This window comes from Myxocyprinus asiaticus, chromosome 10 (assembly GCF_019703515.2).
Source record: "Myxocyprinus asiaticus isolate MX2 ecotype Aquarium Trade chromosome 10, UBuf_Myxa_2, whole genome shotgun sequence".
Taxonomy (NCBI): Eukaryota; Metazoa; Chordata; class Actinopteri; order Cypriniformes; family Catostomidae; genus Myxocyprinus; species Myxocyprinus asiaticus.
The window spans coordinates 19,210,657-19,232,894 of NC_059353.1; the positions used below are offsets into that span (position 1 = coordinate 19,210,657).

The following is a 22,238-nucleotide window of genomic DNA, read 5'->3' on the forward strand; positions in this document are numbered from 1 at the left end:
CATTCATTATTTCTATTAATAATATAAAACCGTATTCTGCAGTATTTTTTAAAAAATACATGTTTGCCCTTGTTTTTTAGTCTATATTTGTGATATACTCGCATCACATGAGCCATTGTCCATCTCTATGAAGACACATCGACCTGATATCATGTTGAACTTGTAACAATGGACATGTTGTGACAGATGAACAGAGGCAGAGCTATATGGCTTAATAATAGATTTGCATAGGACACGTTTTGAGTGTGCACACACACTCTATGATTGAGAGCAGGGAGATTTCATAGAGCAGCGTATATTTGCGAGTGCACGTCCAGTTTCGTACGAGAATAAAGGAAATCCGTGTGCGAGCAGAGAGATTTGCGCTCGCGCAACTGGTACATGGATGTGCTCTCGCATGATATGCATTCGTTCACAACATTTAACAGTATTATAATGCCATAAAGCTACAGTCTATTAAGCTGGACTATGGTCTATTAAGCTATTAATTTTTATTAATCTTGAAAATACATTTTAATTGTATTTATGTATCTTTTGATTTTACTTGGTGAATTTATCATCAATCTCCGCGCCTCCCTTGAAAAGCTCTGGCGCCCCCTCTGGCACCTCCCAGTTTGAAAACTGTGGGTTTAGGTCAAGCAAGTGGTTATTAATTTATTACATAATTATTATTTTTTTATTTTTTATTTTTTTATGCAGGGAGTGCCCCCACTATAAGCTCAGTTCAATTAATCCTTCTAGCTATTCTGGAGTTTTCAGCAGGAAACACATTATTTATTATAACAGCTTTATTTGAAGCGCTATTATAGAAGCGCTGACTGTTTCTAAATCAGTAAGTGTCATCTACATCACAGATTTCTTTGTTTGGCCGTGGGCAGGCTGCCACTGATTGTTCTGTTAGGTAGAGAGAGGGTACACACAGTTTCTACTTTGAACGGCTTCTTGGCTGTCACTTAGTAAGTGATGTGTCAGGTAGGTGTTCTGCAGCACTAAATTATGAGTGTTGCGAGTTAGCTGGCATGATTGAGTGCATAGATGCAATTTCACTGCAGGTGACCAAAAAACTCTGTATCACGCTGATAGCTGATGTGGGGAGGCAGCTCAATGGCTTCTCAGCCCTCACCATAATTCCATCCAACCCAAAAACATGGGAATTGAGCGATCAAAATTTCAAATAAAGGTTTGAGCTTACATTTTCACCAGTGAAAAGGTAACACACTGTATGATAACACTGGTCAGGCTGTAGGAAAGAGTGTAAGATGGGAAATAATGGCACTTGGACTCACACTCCTTGTGATATTATATTTCTGAGAGTGAGCTCCAGCAATACATATCCATATATTAATAATTCAGGAAGGTCCTGAAGCTGAGATCCATTTACAGAGTTTCCCCACTCATGGCAGGTGCTTTCTGCTTTTCAGACATTCCTCGTTCGGCTCTTTCTAATGCAGGGTAGACGCGAACCCCACATTTTCCCACTTAACTTTTTATAATAAGAGTATCACTGGCAGCTGTATTTGGGTGGTTGTGCGGAGAAAATTCCTGCTGCTCTCTCTTAAATCCATCCATACAAAGTGCCTGTTTTGTCAAGTTATTCTGTTTCCTTCACGGTTTTTAAGATGATAATGATTCCTGTTTCAAACGTGTGTACTTCTCTAGTTCCTCTCTAGTTAATGTGCAGTTATGGCATGCAGCTTCTTCATGGAGCATTTAAAGGGATAGTCCACCCTAAAATGGAAAAACCTCTCATTATTTACTCACCCTTATGTTTTTGATCCAAACCCGATTTCCTTTTTTTTTTTTTATTCACAGAACACCAAAGAAGAAATTTTGAAGACTCTGCTGGTCTTTATTTTCCATACATTTACAATAAATAGAGTCTGATGCTTTCAAGCTACAAAAGTTATATCATGGTTGGAGCTGAATGATTAATAAAAATTTAATCGCAATATGATCTAGTTCGATTATCAAACCTGGAGGACTGCGATTTAATAAAATAAATAAATAGTCTGAAAGCACTGCCCACTGTGCTGCACTTCTGAACGCAGCTCTGTACTGTCTGTAGTGTGGTCAGTGTATTACACATACTCTGAGCACATATGAGGCTCATGATATGGTTTTTTCAGTGGTTTCAAAGCGATTCTGTGCTCAATACACTCAAATTCTCAAAAATCGTGCGTCCTGAGATGTGCTCTAATTATTATTATTATTATTATTATTATTATTATTGTAATTCAGTATTATTTTACAATAATAGAATATTCAAGTTAAATGTGCACCAAAAACATAATGATGGAAGTTGACTGAGACCATTTCACAAAAAAAGGTATACAGCGGGCAGGTGCAATGTGAATGCGAAGTTGAAGTTTTTTCCCCCTTTGTTTTACTGTTTTGTTTATTTATTTAGTTTGGTTCTTTTTAAGAGGACTCAAGTGTGAACACCCTTTCTAGAGCAGTATTTAGAAAGCATCAGCAGAGAATGGATAAAACATAATTATGTTTTTTGTTTTTTATTTATCATATCACAGTTCAAATCGCAATCGCAATATTTTTCTAAATAATTTCAATTCAATTTTTTGTCCAAATCATTCAGCCCTAATCATGGTCAAATGAAACAATAAGCCACTAAAAGTTGTGTATTACAGTAATAATCCATTAGACAAAATATAACTACTTTTTTACTATAAATCTTCACATTAGCAACTCAGTTACATTTACTAATGCCATCTAGCGCTCTGCACATGCGTCAAGCACTAGGAAGTGAAACTGAGCTTGAAATCATGATTGTGCTTAGAGACTACAATGGCAAGATGTACAATGTAAAAGCAGTTACATTTTGGTCTGTTCTCACCCAAAATCGATTAGATCGCTTCAGAAGACATGGGTTAAACAACTGGAGTCATATGGATTAATTTTATGTTGCATTTATTTGGTTTTTGTCGCTTCAAAATTTTGGTGACCATTCACTTACAATATGTGGACCTACAGAGCTGAGATATTCTTTTAAAAATCTTTGTTTGGAGTTAAGCAGAAGAAAGAAAGTCACACATGAGGATGAGTAAATGATGAGAGAATTTTCATTTTTGGGTGAACTAACCCTTTAAAATATTTTTCAGTTAGTTGTCTTATGCTTAGATGTCGTTCAAAGCGTGTGGGGTAAAAACTGGCCAGTGACAATTCTTTCTCCAACGTGCCTGTAGAATGTTGTTATGTATCTATGCATTTTTTATTTATTTTTTTTTTCCAGTGCAGCACATACTTTGACAGTACACAAATTTGGACACTACTACTATTCTTTTCTCCACCATAGACTCTGTTCTCAACCCCACTGTAAATCACTTCCCTGAGACGTGTGTCTCTCTTGGTGAGGGCTTTGCAAGGTTTTTTGATGATAAGATCACTGGTATAAGATCTCAGATGTTTCCTTCTGTGTACACCTTGCCTGATGTCCCCTACATGGTCTGCTTTTGAGCCCATTAATCTGCATACTGTTAATGAAATTGTTGAACATTTAAAGCCTACTATGTGCTATGTGATGTTATTCCCCTACACTTCCTTAAACAAATCATTGATGTTGTCAGCCCTGGACTTTTGTGTGTCATCAACAAATTTCTCCACACTGGTACTGAACCGATTGCCTTAAACATGCTACGGTGTCGCCTTATCTTAAAAAAAAAAAACAAATCTGGAATCTGCTCTCTTACGAGTTTTGAATGACATCTTACTAACCACTGATTCTGGGAAATCTATGGCTCTGGTCCTGTTTGATCTTAGCTCTGCCTTTGATTTGGTTGATCACGATATTCTTCTATCTCGACTGGAGTTATGTGTGGGCCTTCGGGGCACAGTGTTGCAGTGGTTTCGTTCATACCTAACTAATAGGAGGTTTGCTGTCTGTCTTGGACATCATTCTTCCTCTGATTTTCATCTAAGTTGTGGTATTCCACAGGGCTCAGTTCTTGGCCCTGTATTGTTTTATCTGTATATGCTTCCTCTGGGCTCCATTTTTAACAGATTGGGAGTGTCCTTTCATCTCTATGCTGACGACACCCAAATGAATCTCCCTTTAAAGCGTGACAACAAACATGCCTTACAGCCCATATTAGACAGTTTAGATGGACTCAAATTATGGCTTACGAATAACTTTTTAAAGCTGAATGAGAGTAAAACTGAAATCATCCTGTTTGGCTCGAATAACAACAGTGCATGTGATTTTGACTTAGACTCTTGCTCACCTTATAGGACCGTGTGCACTAGGAACTTGGGTGTTCTGTTTGACAGCAATCTTAAATTTGATAAGCAGATAAGCGCTGTGGTAAAAACATGTTTTTATCATCTTCGTTTGTTAACTAAGATTAAGCCATTCTTGTCATTAATACATTTTGAAACAGCGATCCATGCTTTTGTTATTTCTCGCCTGGATTACTGTAACTCGCTTTACATTGGTGCCCCTCATTTGTCTATTTCACGACTTCAGCTTTTTCAAAATGCTGCGGCTAGGCTCCTTACGGAGAAATGCAAATTTGAGCACATCACACCGATCTTGGTTTCATTGCACTGGCTTCCTGTTAAATTTAGAATTGATTTTAAAATTGTATTGTTTGTATTTAAATCTCTCCATAACCAGGCGCCACAGTACTTATCCGACTTGCTGCACCCATACACTTCATCGAGATCTCTTAGATCTGGTGAATCTGAAATGCTTTGTGTTCCCAGGTCTAAACTTAAGTTTAGTGGTGGGTGATCGTGCCTTTTCTGTTGTTGGACCTAAGCTATGGAACAGTCTTCCAGCACATATTAGAACTGCCTCAACTATCTCGGCTTTTAAAACTAAACTTAAAACGTATCTGTTTTCCTTGGCTTTTAACATTTGTTGACCATTTTCCTTTTTATCTTTGTAAGTTTATTGTTTATTGTTATTACATGTCTTGATTGTTGTCTTTTTATATATTGTGTAGCACTTTGGTCAACCTTGGTTGTTTTTAAATGTGCTATATAAATAAACACTGATTGATTGATTGATTGATTGTGTGCATTTATAGTTACAGTATTTTAAAGCAGCAATTATCACGGTGTATCCAATTAGAATTTCTGATCAGAAAGTCTGATCTATCCAATTTTATTATTGTCTTTTTAACACGAGGCATCATATAATGTTGAGATGGCAACTATTCATTGACCCTTTTTAATTCTTTCTCTGACAAATTCTGATTATATTTTATAATCATTACATGCTTACAATTTACCAACCAAATGTATATATATATATATATATATATATATATATATATATATATATATATATATATATATATATATATATATATGTGTGTATATATTTTTATAAGGTTTCATTTTTAAAATGGTTTGATTAAGAAGTAGTCTTGGCAGGTGCATGAGCATAGCATGTGCCCCCCGTAAGTCATGTGTAGGACACAGATGGGCTTTCATCAGTGTCTTTATTATGTAAGAATGGGGTTGAAAGTTGCCCAACTGTTTCAATGTTGTTACACGTCGACCTCAGACAGCCACTTGGCAGTACAAGAGCTCGTCCTGCACTCATTCAGAGTGTTTTTAAGTCTTACTCTTCTTCGGAAATGAATGTAGTTGTGTCTCCACGTGTTTGAAGACGCCGTCAACTTCTTGCTACTGAACTTTGTACTTAAAATAGTTGAATGACTTAACCTCACTATACTTTACCTTAAAGTAGTCTTAAAGGGATTGTTCACACAAAAATTAATTTCTGTCATTATTCACCTGCACTCATGTTGTTCCAGATCCGACAATCTGACTTTCTTTCTTCAGTTCAACACAAAAGAAGATATTTAGCAGAATGTTCTACCGTAGTCACTGTTCACTTGAAAATCTTACTTTAAAACATCTCCATTCAGAGTTTTTGAACCACATGAGTGTTTGGAAATGATGACAGAATTTTTATTTTTGGGAGAACTGTCCCTTTAAGTCAGAATGAAGAACGGAAAGATTGAGGGTGCCTTTAATTCCATATGAAATTTCAGGGCTGTATTTGAGCATATGATGATATAACGCCAGACAGTGTTTGTACTGCTGTTTTGAATTGATTAGAGGAGAGGTTGTTTTCTCTCTGACTGTGTGATCAGTCAAAGTGCCAGTTATCAGTGTATCTGATCAATGCAGGTGACACTAATCTGGTAAATGACCTTCTGCCTGCGAGTCAGACCTGACAATATCTGGGCTGAGGTGAGTTAATATTGATCAATTCTCAAAATCATCTTTTACTGTCAGATGGTGTTTTGGTTCGGCTTTGGAACCTTAAGCATTTAATGGATGAAGAAATGATAAATGAAGATGCACAGGCAGCAAAATTTTCTGACAACAAGCAGAGAAACAATACAATTTACCAAAACTCACCATTTTATATACTTGATACATATACTATACTAATATTGAATGCTTAAATGAGTCATAGCAAGAGAAATAAAAATGTATTTGATCTTATGAGATAAAAGAGTTAATTGAAATGAAAGCATATCCAAAACTTTAAGAATTCAAAACTTCCTTCCCAGAATTCACCCTATGGCTACCCTTAGGCGGGTGTCAGGACAGCTGAATTTTATTTAAAAAAGATATGCAATTGTTTCAGTACAGTTTTAACAGTTTGAGCAGTACAATTCAGAGCAGATATTTTTGTGAATCTGTCACAAAATGTGATGCAGGTGTAAAAGTGGCTGCCTTAATTTAAGGTTAATCAAAGATTCAAGTAAATACTATTATCTAAATCACTTTGTTTCGGGTGCCAGACAGCTTAAAAGCCTATCAATATAAATAAGTACATTGAAATATAAAATGTAACCAGACAACTCAAACCACCAGTAACGAAATTAAAGGGTTTTGTTTTCACAATGACCAAACACACCAACAAATTACCTTATGAATAATTTACATTTAATTTTCTCTATTTTTCCTTTATAATTTTTTTTTTTTTTTTTTTTTTTTTTATGAAACCACACAAAGTAAATTGTAAACGCTATGTTCATTCAAACATGCATGGAAACAAGGGTCATTAACATACAGAAAAGAAAACACCCAATACAAATTTTCCAAAGTTCATTTTGACTCACTCCAGTGGATTCAACTAAGTCCAATAGTAATAAACAGTCCACAATAGAAACAATGGGGAGAAACAAAAAGAAGATTAAGAATAAATTGGCATAAAATTATAAATTCCAATATCAAACAACAAAACAAACTCTTTTATACAACCTTTATGTCACTCAGAATTGCATATATGGTGATGGTGTGTGTGAATGAGGTGCAAAAACTCTCAGCTAAACCACTCAGGAATGGCAGGGACATGGACTGTGTGAAAGATATATTTGTTGGGGAAAAGGATGCAGATTCAAGCACCATACCTGGAATAATTTCTTAAACACATTTGTTTGTGGTGCAACCAGCGGGACGAAGTTGCGGACCTCACTTTCCGGTCACAACAGCTCACTCTCAGCCCAGAGCACAGCACGGTTCACGATTGTTTGCAGCATCCAGGATTCAGATAATTCCGAATCACCCACTTCCCTGTTTCCTCCTCCTGCTCGCTCCTTTTTATTTATTTTTTTCCTTCCTGGTATTCCCTAGTTCATTCTGGTCACTGTAGTTTTTTTTTTTTTGTGATTATTTTCAATACATCACACAGGTTTTGCAAAAATGCTTATATTAAAAGATGGCCTACACTAAAACAATAGGAAACCTTTTTAAGGGCGCGTTTCTGCCTTATTTAGCAGCAAACTTTTTTATGTTTTCAAAAAATTGTTTATTAAGTGTAAATTCATAAATAAATTCAAATATATTACCCTAGAAGTTTTACAGGATAGACTGAAAGTAAAGAACAAAAACCAGTCTGTAGCCTACCCACAATTTTATTCTAGACACATTATTTATAATATATATTCTACATGTCTGCTGAAAATATTTTTAGGTTATATCTACACAATATTTATGCATGAATCTTCCTCTGTAGCCCTCATCACATTCATGAATTTTGAGAAAAACAGACATGTGTCACTTTTCATTTGAATAGTAGCTTGTTGTTTATATTTAAATGGCATCCTCTGTCTTTCTGGGAATCTCACTGACCATGTGCCATGGATTTAGTTATGGGAAGGTTGTGTGAGGTGAGATCTGATGTCCAATCTGATGTCTTTCAGGGTTCATTTTTCATTACATTTTTCTAAAGGTCAAAGTTTTGATATCTCTAAGGGTAACATTTAATCTTCAGTCTATTCTAGGGCAATGAGCATATTTGACATTTCTCCACATGTCTGAACATTACTTTCTCTCTTTGTATCTATTTATTCTGTTCCTTTGAATTATAGTAAGGCAATATACAGTATCCCTTTAAGAGTACCATTAGTTGTTAATATAAATAATATAGCTAATGTATAAATATTAATATAGTGTTACACATAGGGTGTACACTAAAGTCTGCCCCATAAGTTGGTCTGACAGGTGGGGTTACTATTCTCCATTCCCGTTCCATCTCCCTGATTCTCTTTGGTGTACTGCACCGCATTAACAGCCGCTGTTTGTACACACCTCTGTTGATAATGAGGATTCAGTGTTTACATGGACCTTTCAACATTAATATTTATGTTTTCTTGATGTGTCAATGAATACTAAGTGGTGTGAGTGCCTGAGCCAGAACGAGAAAGGAAATTGTTCATTTATAAACAGCAGTCACTTCTTGCCACTTAATTCTAAATCACCTAGGAGCTTAATGCACTAAATCACAGCACAACTTAATATAGTCTTTAAAAGTGTTGTTTGTCATTTTTTCAGTGTTAAAATACACTCCTGTCCCAGCTTAATTTGCAGAGACAACTACATATTAGACATTTATAGGCTGAGTTCCTGAAAAAGTAAAAACACTGGCTCTTTGGCACTTTCAGCATTGCTCTTTTTGAATGAGGCTCAACCAATCAAGGGGGGAACCTGTGTTGAAATAATAATTTCTGTTTAGTGCCACTAATGGCACTGAAAATACACATAAACATCTTAAAGCAAAAATTCATTTAAACCTTTTTTCCAGGATTTTGATAATGTAAGGTGGTTTTAGTGTTTGATCATGCAAGGTGGTTTTGGCATAAACAAAATGTGTTCATGCCACATTTTGGTCATTTCAGTTCTTAGACTGTTAAACACATTACATAACTAATACACTGCAATCCCCAGTAAGGTAGTGAATAAAAGGACTGTGTCTGAAGAATTTGAGATAAGTGAGTCCAACCTTCATCCACCTACAGTATGTGTTCTCTGAGAGTTCACTGAGGTATTAGAACAGGTCTCATGTTATATTTCATCATTATAACTCTCAATTATTACTGTGTCTCTGTGCTGTGTTCAGACTTTACTGCAGGATTGCCAGGTTTTCTTAATCTATGAGGTGATAATAAATTCAACGTTTTGTCATACTCCAAAAATAGGTGTGTTTATGCTTGAATGGGAATCAAGGGTTACTATTTCTCTTTTCGCTGTCTTTTTCTCTCCCTCCTACTCTCTTTCATTTTTGTGTGGAGGGTTCTTTCTGAACAGTGTAGCATGAAATGGTACACAGATTAAGGGGCGCTCAAAAGCAGCACTATTTATTTATTTATTCATTCCTCGCTTTAATGTAAGTGAGCCAACGAGATTTCAGTCAGGAAGATTTGGACCTTCCAATGTTTTTTTGCTCTCTGTGTGGGTTGTTAAGGTTAATTTCAACCATCTGCATGCACATTTTTATCCAGCTCTCGAGAGGCAAAATGTTCCTTTCAAACTTTTACAATTATTTCTGATGTATTGTATCACAGAGGGGAAGTGGTTGGATTTAGGGAGGTGTGAAGCTGGAGTCATTTGATGCCTGCTGTGTGACCCATAACTTAATGCTGTTTTTGAGAGCTCCTGCATTGTTCTTTCTGTAATTTAACTTATTACAGTTAGTTGTTCATATTGTCCAGCACCTGTTATGTTATTCCAGAAGTTTGTGCATTATTCAGAAGAAGAGAATAGCAGCCCTTTGCATTTGGTTAAAATGAAAACGTTTGCTGCTTAGTCATTTTTACAGTATAATTCATGTTATTATCTGTGAACTTACCGTCACCCTTCACTTTTTATACCACTGTATGTGTTAGTGTATAAAGTTCTGCAGTATAAATATCTTACTTTTTGGCAATATGGCATCCCCACTGAAAAAAAACAAAAACAAAAAAACAACAACAAAAAAAAAAAGCATAGCTAGTCACCATCATCTTTATGTTTTGTTTTGGATGCTGGTCTCCAGCATGATATTCTGGTGTGCTGGGTGTCCCAATCAGGCTTCATAAATAGCTTCACCAGAAAGACGTGTTGGTTGATCTGCACAAATCTCATTTGCCTTTGCTCAGATTTGACATCGATAACATCAAACATCATTGGTTCTACATTTACATTTATTCATTTGGCAGATGCTTTTATCCAAAGCGACTTACAAAAGAGGAACACATAAGCGAATCATCTTAAGGAGACAGTGGAATGGTATGAAAAGTTCCATATAACAAAGTTTCACTAGCATCAGAATAGCATTCAAAACAGATTAAAGTACAACAAGGAATTTTTTTTTTTCCTTTTTTTATTTATTTATTTATTTTTTTAAAGATGTGTTTTTAGTCGTTTTTTGAAGACAGAAAGTGAGTCAGCTTCACGGATGGAGTTGGGAAGGTCATTCCACCAACATGGTATATGAAGCTGAAAGTCTGGGAAAGTGCTTTGTTGCCTCTTTGTGTTGGTACAACAAGGCAACGTTCCTTAGCCGACCGCAAGCTTCTAGTGGGCGCGTAGCTCTGCAGAAATGATTTTAGGTATGCTGGAGCAGACCCAGTGATTGTTTGGTATGCCAGCATCAGAGCCTTGAACTTGATACGTGCATCAACCAGCAGCCAGTGAAGAGAGACAAGGAGTGGTGTAACATGTGCTCTCTTTGGTTGATTAAAGACCAGACATGCTGCTGCATTCTGGATCATTTGCAGGGGTCTAATTGCACATTACAGTAGTCCAGTCTAGTTATGACAAGTGACTGAACAAGAAGTTGTGTGGCATGTTCAGAGAGGAAGGGTCTTATCTTCCTGATATTGTAGATTGTAAATCTACATGATCTTGCGGTCTTTGAGATGTGGTCTGTGAAATTTAATTTGTTATCGATGGTTACCCCTAGATTTCTGACCATTTTAGAAGGCGTTACTGTAGTTGCACCCAGCTGAATGGTGATGTTGTGTTCAGCAGTAGGGTTGACTGGAAAGACAAGGAGTTCGGTCTTGGCTGGGTTCAGTTGCAGGTGGTGTTTCTTGATTCAGGCCGAGATATCTGCCAGGCAGGCAGAGATTCGAGCAGTCACTGTGGTGTCGTTGGGCTGGAAAGACAAGTAGAGTTGCGTGTCATCAGTGTAGCAGTGGTAAGAGAAACCATGTGCCTGAATGATGGGTCCCAGTGATGTTATGTATATAGAGAAGAGAAGTGGCCGAAGCACTGAGCCCTGAGGTACCCCAGTAAGTAGCTGATGTGACTTGGACACCTCACCTCTCCAGGTTACCTTGAAGGACCTACCTGAGAGATAGGAATTAAACCAGTCAAGTACAGTTCCTGTGATGCCCGGCGAAGAGAGGGTGGAGAGTAAGATCTGATGGTTGACTGTGTCGAAGGCTGCAGAAAGGTCCAGTAGAATCAGGATGGATGATCTGGATTCAGCTTTCGCCTGTCTCAGCAACTCAGTGACATACAGCAGGGCAGTTTCGGTGGAGTGTCCACTTTTGAAGCCTGACTGATTGTCATCCAGCAGCTTGTTTTGTGAGAGATAGGTGGGGATTTGATTGAAAACTGCCCTTTCAAGTGTTTTTGCCATGAATGGGATGAGAAAGACTGGTCTGTAGTGTTCAATTTGTGTGGGGTTAAGTGCGGGTTTCTTCAGCAGCGGGGTTACTTGAGCCTGCTTAAATGTAGTGGGAAAAGTGCCTGAAAGTAGATATGTGTTAATTATGTGAGTGAGTACAGGTAAGATGAATGGAGAGACGGCCTGGAGAAGGTGAGAAAGAATGGGGTCATGGGAACAGGTGGTGGGGTGGTTGGAGAGGAGGAGTTTAGAGACCTCAGTGTCAGTCAGATGAGAGAACATAGAGACAGAGGAGTTGCATACAGGAGGCGGGTGTTTGACAGGGTGAGGTGCTGAGAATGTATTGCTGATGGTTGTAACCTTATTAGTAAAAAATGTGGCAAAGACAGATGCTGTCAGTGATGTGTCAGGCAGTGGAGGGGGAGGAGAGAGAAGTGTGTTGAATGTTCTAAACAAGCTGTGAGTGTCTGTGGTGCTGTTGATCTTGTTCTGGTAATAGAAGTTTTTGCAGATTTAACGTTATCTGAAAAAGTTGCAAGCAGAGACTGATACTTACCTAGATCTGCTGGATCTTTAGATTTTTGCCATCTCCTCTCAGCTGCCCTGAGGTCAGTCCGATGTTCACGAAGTATGTCAGAGAGCCAGGGACTAGGTGGTGTAGTACGTGCTGGCCTTGAGGAGAGAGGACAGATTTTGTCTAGACAGGTTGTTAAAGTAGAGCTTAGTGTGTCTGTGGCAGTGTTTACATCAAGGGTGGAAATACATTTTGTGTGGGAAGAGAGATAGAGACAGCAGTGGAAAGGTGAGAGGGTGAAAGAGAACGGAGGTTACGGCGAAAGGAAACCAAAGGTGGAGTCTGTTTTAATGTAGATGGGAGAGTCATGTTGAATTGAACAAAGTAGTGATCAGAGACATGTAAATGAGTAACAAGAATATTTGAGTTGGTACAATTACATGTAAAAATGAGGTCCAGCTAGTTGTCCGATCTGTGAATTGCTGTGGTGCTTAGTCTTTCCAAGTCAAATGAGGCCAGAAGAGCATTCAGTTCAGTGGCCTGGGGTTTGTCTTGGTGTATGTTGAAATCACCAAGGACCACAAGTGGCTTACCATCCTCCGGGAAGGAGGACAGCAGGACATCCAACTCCTCGAGAAAGTTTGCCAGCTGACCTAGAGGGCGATAGATGACAACAACATGTATGTTTGTGGATGGCATTGTAGTAATAGCATGGAATTCAAAAGTAGTATATTCTTGTGTCATACCCTCTTGATGTTTGGACACAAAGCACACAAGAACCAATATGGTTCGAGGTTGTCAGTGTGTCGTCTTATTGTATTTGTGCACAGTTTAAAGAAGTTGATCAATGATTTCATTTGATTTAAGTGTGAATAACAAATTTCGGTCTGTTCATCATACAAAGTGATTGTATGGCTTCAAAAGACTTGGAAAAATAATGCTCGAGTCACTTCGATTACTTTTACTGTGGTTTAACCTCGTGCGACCCCCTGAACACATTTGGGATGTTGTATTTTGGCTTTGCTGTACTCAACGCATAATTTAATTTCATTTAAACTGACTGATCTCAGTTCAGGAGACTCTGGGCTGTCAGTTAAGGGTTAAACTTTTGATGCACATAGTCATGTGATAAAGTAACATGGTCCTGACCACAGTGGAGTTTGTCTTTTGTAGAAACGTCAACAAAACTACATCTAGTTAAAACCTAATTAATTTTTTACATTAAAGCCTGTTTGAGTCAAAAGATTGGAGTCTCTAATTTCATCCGATATGCCATTTTATATGCCACTATAGCACATTTTTCCCTCAGAAACCCTATATTTACTGTGAATTATCACATTGACAATCAATGGGTCCATCCAAAAGCTGTCATTCACTAAATAGGGAGCAAGGGAGCATCTATTAGCTCTACACATCTAAGTGCATTCAATCCAAACTTCCTATCAAAAGTTCAGTTTCAGGCTACCGATAATGTTTGGACCACTTAAAATGTTTGGCAGACAATGGTAATCAGTACATAGATTCAGATCTTATTGTGTATAGTTTTATTTTAGCATGGTTGGCAGTGAATGGACGATGCTGGCAATTACTATAAATCAGATTTAAATGTGCTAATTTCTGATGTAATATCTGTAACATCTCAAAAACATGAATAACCTACACTCCTGGAAACATTATAAACAATTTGATAAAAACTTTTTATCGCTTAGTGTTATTTAAAATGTCACAACTTAGTCTCACTGTCCATATATTTTGCCGTAAATTTTTAGGAAAACTGTTTGCTCTAGAATTATTATTATTATTATTATTATTATTGTTATTATTATTATTATTTTATTATTATTATTATTGCATGTTTATTAGGTGCTAGTACTTACAAATCAAAAAGGCAAATGGAAAATGCACATGGCAGTCACAATGGGGTCTCAGGAGGTTAATGATGTTTATTTTGTCCTTTATGGAGCTTGACTGACCTGTGAAGACGTGAAGATTTTTTTAAAAAAAACGTTCTTTTGTATTCCAAGAGAGAAAGAAAAGCATATGGGTTTGGAGCAACATTAAGGTGAGTAATGACAGACTTTTCATTTTTGGGTGAACTATTCCTTTAAATTTCAGTGTGTTCCTCAAACAAAGCCATCATATTGTCATCATTGTCTGCCTGTCTTTCTTTCTTCATAGTTATCTGTAAAAGAGAGACCCACACTGCAGGAGGCAGTAGCAATTCTAATGCATTTGCTTCAAGTGGTCTATAAATCTCGGCAATCTCTTGGATCCCCCAACGTCAGTGTCAGGATCAGACAAAATACCTCCTTTCCAAAACTGCCTCTTCATGGTGTAAAAACCTCAGTGTGGATGAATGGCTGTTGGAGGTTTCTGGCGCTGTCTGCAGTTTGTTAAATTGTGCTCAAGTGTCCTCCAGCTCGTGCACACAACAGTTATCTTCAAACTCATTGAAGTCTGGGGCACGTGGTTGCCTGCAATGTTTTTTCCTATGGCAGTTTAGACAAGTACTATAGCCAAGAAGATGCCTAGAACAACCCTCCCTTGCCAGTGTCTTTGCTTTGATGAAAATTCAAGAAATCAGTGTGCTAAAGGTCAGAGTAGGAGGGCTGGATACCTACCTTGGGGATTATCTTACATCTATGCCTCATTTGAGAAAAAACATCACCCTCATTTTTGGCCTCTTGACATGGTTGCAGTTTCAACAGAGGAGGAAATAAATAGGTAACAAATCTGCCCCTGGGTTGTTATTGCCGAACTGCGTGTTTGAAAGTTAGTGACAGGGTTTAACAGAAATAATGATGCCGCCTTGTTAGAGCTGAAGTTCTTCACTCATAGCGATGACACCACAGACAGACTTCCTTTTTTAGGAAATTGATCCATCATGTAAGCTGCATGAGGTGTTTGTGTGTCTGTTGTGTTGGAGGTGTTTTTTTTAGGGTTTAATCTTTATAGGAAGGTTTTGTGTAATCCTAGAAAACAGAATGGGAGGATTAATGTCTCTCTTTCATGCATGAAATGAGAGTTTTCCTTTGACCAACCTCAGCAGACAGCCTAGCTCTCTCTTTCTCTTCTGTCTTTTGATAGCTCACTGGCATCCAATAAATTAAATGGCCTTTGGTTCTTCTTTTGAAATACTGTTTCGTATTTAATTTTTTTCCTTCCTACAGGCAAAGGGAAACAAATACTGCTCAGCTGATCAAGCAGTCTTTAGTAAAATAATTTAATCTGTTTGATGATTGAAGAGTGCAGTCTTTTTAGTAGAGAAATGACAGCATTTTCACTATACGATTTACAGTTGTAGCTTCGACTTGTGTGTCTTAATTGTGAGGGATTGGAGCATCATCAGAGTTTTATTGTTCGAGACTATGTTGTGTTCTTCATGCATAATGAAATCTTAATTGCCCCCTCTATTTTTATGTTTCTTATTAGAGTGATTGAAGACAAAAGGAGGATGAAATGCAACTGTTGATCTCTTATTTGGAGATAAAAACCATTATGTCTTCATCAAAGTTGCATTAAAAAGATGAAAGCACTGCATATGAGTGCTTATAATGAGAGACCTCACAATAATCATGATTTACTCTTCTAACACTGAGTTCTGTGGCTATTTCAGTGAATGGCTTGTTCTACCTCAAGGCAAAAATACAATGGGTTTCACTGTCATGAAAATATTTTGTAACGGTAAAATGGATAGTGGTTAACCAATATGGGTTTTTCAATTGCCAGTGCTGATACCTAAATTTAACAATATCTGACCATCATAAACCAGCTTAGACCAGCATGGAAAATCATGATTGTCTAATGGGGCATTTCATGCTGATTGCATTTTTGCATCTATCTGAAATGTTTTTCAGTTGTTTTTCCATGTAAACGTATGCTGGACGTCTTTGACCATTGCCCTGCATCTCTCAATGTTTTCAGTTTTGCTGTATTTGGCTGGACAGGCCTCTCAAAACAAACAGAGCAATTTTATAGTGCCAAAAAAACACACTGTTTGCAGTTTTCAAGGAAATTAACCTACAAATGCCTAACTTATAGTTGTCTCTGCACTGGTTTAAAATAGATCTTCAACTGTTAAAATCACATCCTGCATTCTGCTCTATTTGTGGTGCTGCGTCTAGCTTTTTTAAGTGCAAGGACACCTTCTGTGTGAACAGCACCTAAGCTGGTATTTTTATCAGGAAAGGATTTTTAGATGTTTGAACAACTAGATAAACCTCCCCTAATATTTTTACAGTATCTATCAACCAGGGGTGTACTGCAAATCTTGAGCCATGAGACGTGGCCCCACACACAAGAAGTGATGTCATACATGAGCGTTTGTATTGGGGTGAAAAACTATCACTGATGGAGACAGACAGTGATGTTGTATTGGGAGGGGAAGCTACAGCAAGTCTAAAGTGCATCAAACCACTCAGTACATATTTAACTGTGACATAAATGAGAGGGAAGCAATTGAATGATTCTAGAATGGAGCTTCTTTTTTTAAAGCTTTCCTTCACATCTCAGGAAAGCAGTTAGACTGGCAAAGATTTCATAACAGCTTCTCCATCATGTCAATCAGTGTGCGTCTCGCACACACATGAATAAAAAAAATCAACATCCAAGCTTCCTGTGCAAATTTAGACTGCCTCTGTGTGGCATTAAAAAGCTGTGTAAACACTTCATTATACTCACCTTAATCTATATACTGCATACATAATACAATTGGCTAATAGGGCCGTATGGGAATGTCCTGTAAACCAGTGCCATCAACATCAAATGAGGATGATTATGATTATGATGATGATTATTATCATGGTGATGATGAAGATAACCCCATTAATGAAAATGACATCAACACCTTTTTCATGTTCCACTCAACAGGGCAGCTTGTTCCTGAGGAGCTCTGTGAAGAGGAACCATCTCCTAAAGAGGTCTTATGTGAGATGGCATGTCCAGGTGACTGTGTGCTAAGCTCATGGTCTGATTGGTCCTCCTGCTCCCACAGCTGCTTCAGTAAAATCTCAGAGGGCAGACAAAGTCGCACACGGACCATATTAGGCCTACCAGGGGAAGGTCAGTCCACCATTTCATCTTCCACAAAAATGTTATTTCAGCATGCTTGTTTATGCCACATAAATTCTTCCATATTTAAATTAGTTTTATCGGATGACATATTGCTGTTTATCATAAGCATAAAGCACAACTATTTGGCTCAAATTCAGTTTTAATCCAATTAGTTTTAATTTAAGAACATTTTAAGATATGTTTATGGCAAACCCATGGTGCACATGCTTGTTACACATTTTGGTGCCCCCAAGGAAGCAGGTTCGAGTTTGGCATGTGTCGTTTGCCCTGATCCCATTTCCCCTTCTCACCCACTATGTTCCTGTCTCTCTCCACTTTGTTATCCATTACAATAAGGCACAAAAATTTTAATAAAATGCAATTCTGTTATGTTGATTTCACAAGGGAAATTGTTTACTTTAATCTCACTCTTTGACATAGTACTCTAAATAAGGCATGATTAATCAGTTTGTTTTGTGAGTGGAGGAGCAATTTTGCCTTCTGTAAAACAAATTCACAAGAACAGTGATAAAAATGTGTTCTCAGTGTCTCATTTTTCTGTCTGCCTACATACAGCCGTGGGCTTTTCCAATCACACACAGTCATTCTGGAATGACAGAAAAAACTGTACAATTAAGACTTAAATATACCTTAGCCTAGAGACTCTCCACCCCCTCCACTGCTCCACAAACACCAACCGTGTAACACTATTGTGCATGCTTTTACATACATTACACTTCATGCTTCTCTGTAAAATTAAAATCTTGTCCCAAGCTCACAGTCTCTACACACAAGCCACTGAGTGCCATTAATCAGACAAACCCTTATTAAAATTTAACCGTTCTACATTGTATCCCATATACAAGATCATAATGAGTCCCTGCGTTATGGAGAAAGGCTAAATGTCAATACAATGTCATTAGCTCCAAGAGCAGATGGTGTAGGAATTACTTTTAATTATAAAAAGTGAAGAAATAAATTTGGAGGCTGATCCAGCAGAACTTGTCACAGGTGTTCCTGCATCAGGTCTGGTATACTCATTCGGTCTCATTAAGTACACTAATATAATCTAAGCAGATCTTAAAGCTGCATTGTGTCATTTTGCACATCACAAAAATGCAAGTTTCCAAAAAGTTTTCACAAACACTCCCCTCAACTGCCATTGTTTGGACAAAAAGGTAGTCCCACCCCAGAATATAGTTGTCTCTGTACACAAAAATAGCTTGCATAGGAGAACGTATTTTAAAGCTGAAGTATGTCATTTCTGCGACACTAGCGCCAACAAATGGAATTGCAAAAATAAACAATGTTTTCAAAAACGCATTGCGAATAGGTCCCTTGCCTGCTGTTGTTAAAACAGTCAGATAGTCCCGCCCCCATATCACACCATTGGTTGAGTAATGTTTTTGGGTGGGGTCAAAGCGGATCTCTCAAAACAAAAAGGAATTTTTATAGTGCCACGGAGAAAATTACTACATGAATGGCTTACATATAATTGTCTCTGCATATTAATCTGGGATAGAGGAAAGTATTTTAGTACTGAAACAGTTACATCAGCTTTAACATCAAAAAGAAGACACACTTTAAACCTTATCAGCTGTGAGTCCTATTCACACCATTCATTTTTGGTGCGATTTACCAAACTAAACATACAAGATTTTAAAATGAATATTATAAATATATATTAACTGTCAGTGAATTAAATTGTTAAATTGTTCATCTCAAGCACAACTGTTAACCCTCAGCACCATAAACTCTCACACAATCATGAAATGTTCATGAATGAAATGGTTTATTAGGTTTTTGATCAGGTTCAAGTGTTTTTAACTGCCCCATTCTTCAATAACAGTTCATTTGCAAAGTTGAATCATATTATGACTGGTTCACAAGCAATCCACACTGACTTTAGCCAAAAAACACACATGTACATTGTCCAAAGCATGATGAAAAGAAGCACACTGAGGTGCACATTGCCAGAAACACATCTAGTTCATGTTTAAATACACCAACAATTAAAAAATAGCACAGATGGGCAAAAGAATGTGTACATGACGTGTTTGTGCTCAAAACAACAAGAGGCAGTAGCTGAATGAAAGAGAATTGCTTCACACTTCCAGAGTTGTAACTTGACACCGTGTCTTTTAAAAGCGGCGAGATTCATGGCAGCAGTCGAAGAGTCTAAGTAGTTCATGTTTATATACAAAATTATTCAAAATAGCCTAGATAGGTTCCCTTTGGTGTTCAGGAATAGTTATCCACACAAGGTCTGCTCTCTCGAACTGTGCACCAGTGGTCGGGGCCAAGGGTGTGATGATGCATGCTGTGGATGTGTAAATAAAAATGTGCAATGTTTCGTTACGTCACGAACAAACAAATTTCAAAACAAGACGTTTCAGCAGGGTGGCAACTATAAATGGTCTTTTTAGTCTGAGGAGGTAGTTTTGAGTTTTGAATTTACAGTATATTTTTATAGTACAGTTCCCTATCTGTCACTCACTTGACGTTGTGTCGATGTAGTGACACTAGGGGTCACTCTTGGGAGCCCGAAACACCTCTGCTTTTTTTTTAAAAAAAGGCCAATGAGAATTGGCGAGTGGAATTTTCATGCCACTCCCCCAGACATACGGGTATAAAAGGAGCTGGTATGCAACCACTCATTCAGATTTTCTCTTCAGGGCTGAGCGGTTCTATTCATTGAGCTGAATTCACCCACCGAGTTCATTCACCTCTCTCTGCTGGATCTTATGGCGCATTTCAGCGGCTTCTCCCCCTCTGCATCTGTGGTTTGTAGAGAACGCCCCTGGGTGCTTCGGCAGAACATTTAATAGAGTATATTCTAAAAGAGTATATTTTCTTTCTGAAAGAGCGGCACACACGGAATGTCTTTTTAAAGATGCGTCTTTTTAAAGATGCCTTTCCGTTTGTGTGTTATTCCTGGTTGCGGTCGTTATCTCTCCGCTTCCGATGGCCATGATCTCTGTCTTACGTGTCTGGGCACTGCCCATGCGGAGACATCATTCGTGGATGAGTTCATTGTGAGAACATGACCATGGCAATGTTGCGGTCGCGTTCTTCTTACGAAAGCAAGCCACCCCAGTGGCTCCCCGCACCGGTCCTTCTACCTACGGGTTTGAGGCCACATTGGTTAGCACTGGGGGCGATTTGGGGACATCAATGGGACCACCTCCACCGGGTATCCCCCCACAGACCTCCCATTCCCCAGCACGCTTGCTTGCCCCAGTCGGGTCTCGCACAAGACCGGCGTCTCGTCTCAGCGCGAGTTCGACTTCTCATTCGGAGCTCTGGAAGACAAGTTAACGAGCACAGCATCGGAGAGCGGGCTCATCCCGTCTGACGCAGAGGCTCCGGCTTGGCTTCCTCCTTTGGAAACGGTTGCCCAGCCTCACGCCGACGCGGAAATGACGGACGTGCTTTCCTAGGTGGCCGCGAGCGTCAGGCTAGAGTGGAACCCTCCACTCTCCCCTGAACCCTCGCGGCTCGACAATCGGTTCCTGGGTACGGTCTCTGTTCCTTTCTTCCCGGAAGTGCATGAGGAGCTGACAAGATCGTGGGAGGCACCTTTTACTGCCCGGTCCCGGTCTTTCAGCTCCCCCGCTCTCGCTACCCTCGATGGCGGAGCGGCCAGGGGGTATTCGGTGATCCCCCAGGTGGACAAGGCGCTTGCGGTGCACTTGTGTCCACAGAGTGCCACTACCTGGTGTGGGCCTGTAGATTTATGTCGTCCCTGGCGGCTGGAGCCTACGGTGCCACTGGACAAGCCGCCTCCGCCCTGCACGCCATGGCTCTCCTGCAAGTACACCAAGCCAAGGTGCTAAAAGAACTGCACAAGGGTAGGTCTGACCCGGGATTGATGCAGGAACTGCGCTCGACGACCGACCTCGCTCTCCGGGTGACGAAGGTCACGGCGCAGTCTCTCGGGCAGGCAATGTCCACCCTGGTGGTCCAGGAGCGCCACCTTTGGCTCAACTTGGTCGAGATGGGAGAAGTGGTCAAGACACGGTTCCTTGACGCCCAATCTCCCGGTTGGCCTGTTTGGCGACACCGTCGAGGACTTTGCCCAGCAGTTCTCGGCAGTGAAGAAGCAGACGGAGGTTTTACAACACATCCTGCCCTGGCGCGGCTTAAGACCCCGCACCCTGTCTGCTTGTCGCCAAGGGTGTCTTCCTGCAGCAACGACACTGGCTCCACGGCAGCCTACCCCCTTGGCCCAGCTCTGGCATGGAGCACTCCACAGGAAGCAGATGCCACCCGTATTGCGGTCGGCCGCTAAGAACCCGAGGAAGGCTTCGAAGCGCCCCTGAGATGGGCGACCCAGGGGCGAGGAGATCCACATCTCTGGGGCTGGTCAACAGACCACACCATCCCCTGGTGGAGGGTGGGGAGGAGAATCGTTTGTCGCCACATGCCCAGGAGGCTGTGGCACACAAAAGCCTGACAAAAGAATGTGTTCCCTTGTCTCCTGGGTCACATATCCGGTGCGCACGGCTGTCGTCACGACCACCTCAGCTGACTGGGGCTTCGGGTCAACTGGGAAAAGAGCAAGCTCTCCCCAGTTCAGAGCATCTCTTTTCTCGGTCTGGAGTTGGACTCAGTCTCGATGACAGTGCGCCTCATGAACGCACGCGGACAGTCGGTGCTGAACTGTCTGAAGGCATTCAGATGGAGAACAGTGGTTCCACTGAAAACTTTTCAGAGGCTCCTGGGGCATATGTCATCCTCAGCGGAGGCCACACCGCTCGGGTTGATGCATATGAGACCTCTTCAGCACTGACTTCA

At 39.5% G+C, this 22,238-nt stretch overlaps 1 protein-coding gene across 2 annotated transcripts in view; it reads left to right on the top strand.

Moving 5' to 3' along the window:
• The window catches only part of LOC127447176 (histamine N-methyltransferase), a 380,204-nt gene that overhangs the window by 221,899 nt on the left and 136,067 nt on the right, over nucleotides 1-22,238 (top strand). For both annotated transcript variants that reach the window (XM_051708810.1, XM_051708811.1), the window contains exon 9: nucleotides 17,259-17,450. In XM_051708810.1, coding sequence (XP_051564770.1) covers nucleotides 17,259-17,450 — 192 coding nt within the window. The remainder of the gene's footprint in view (nucleotides 1-17,258; nucleotides 17,451-22,238) is intronic.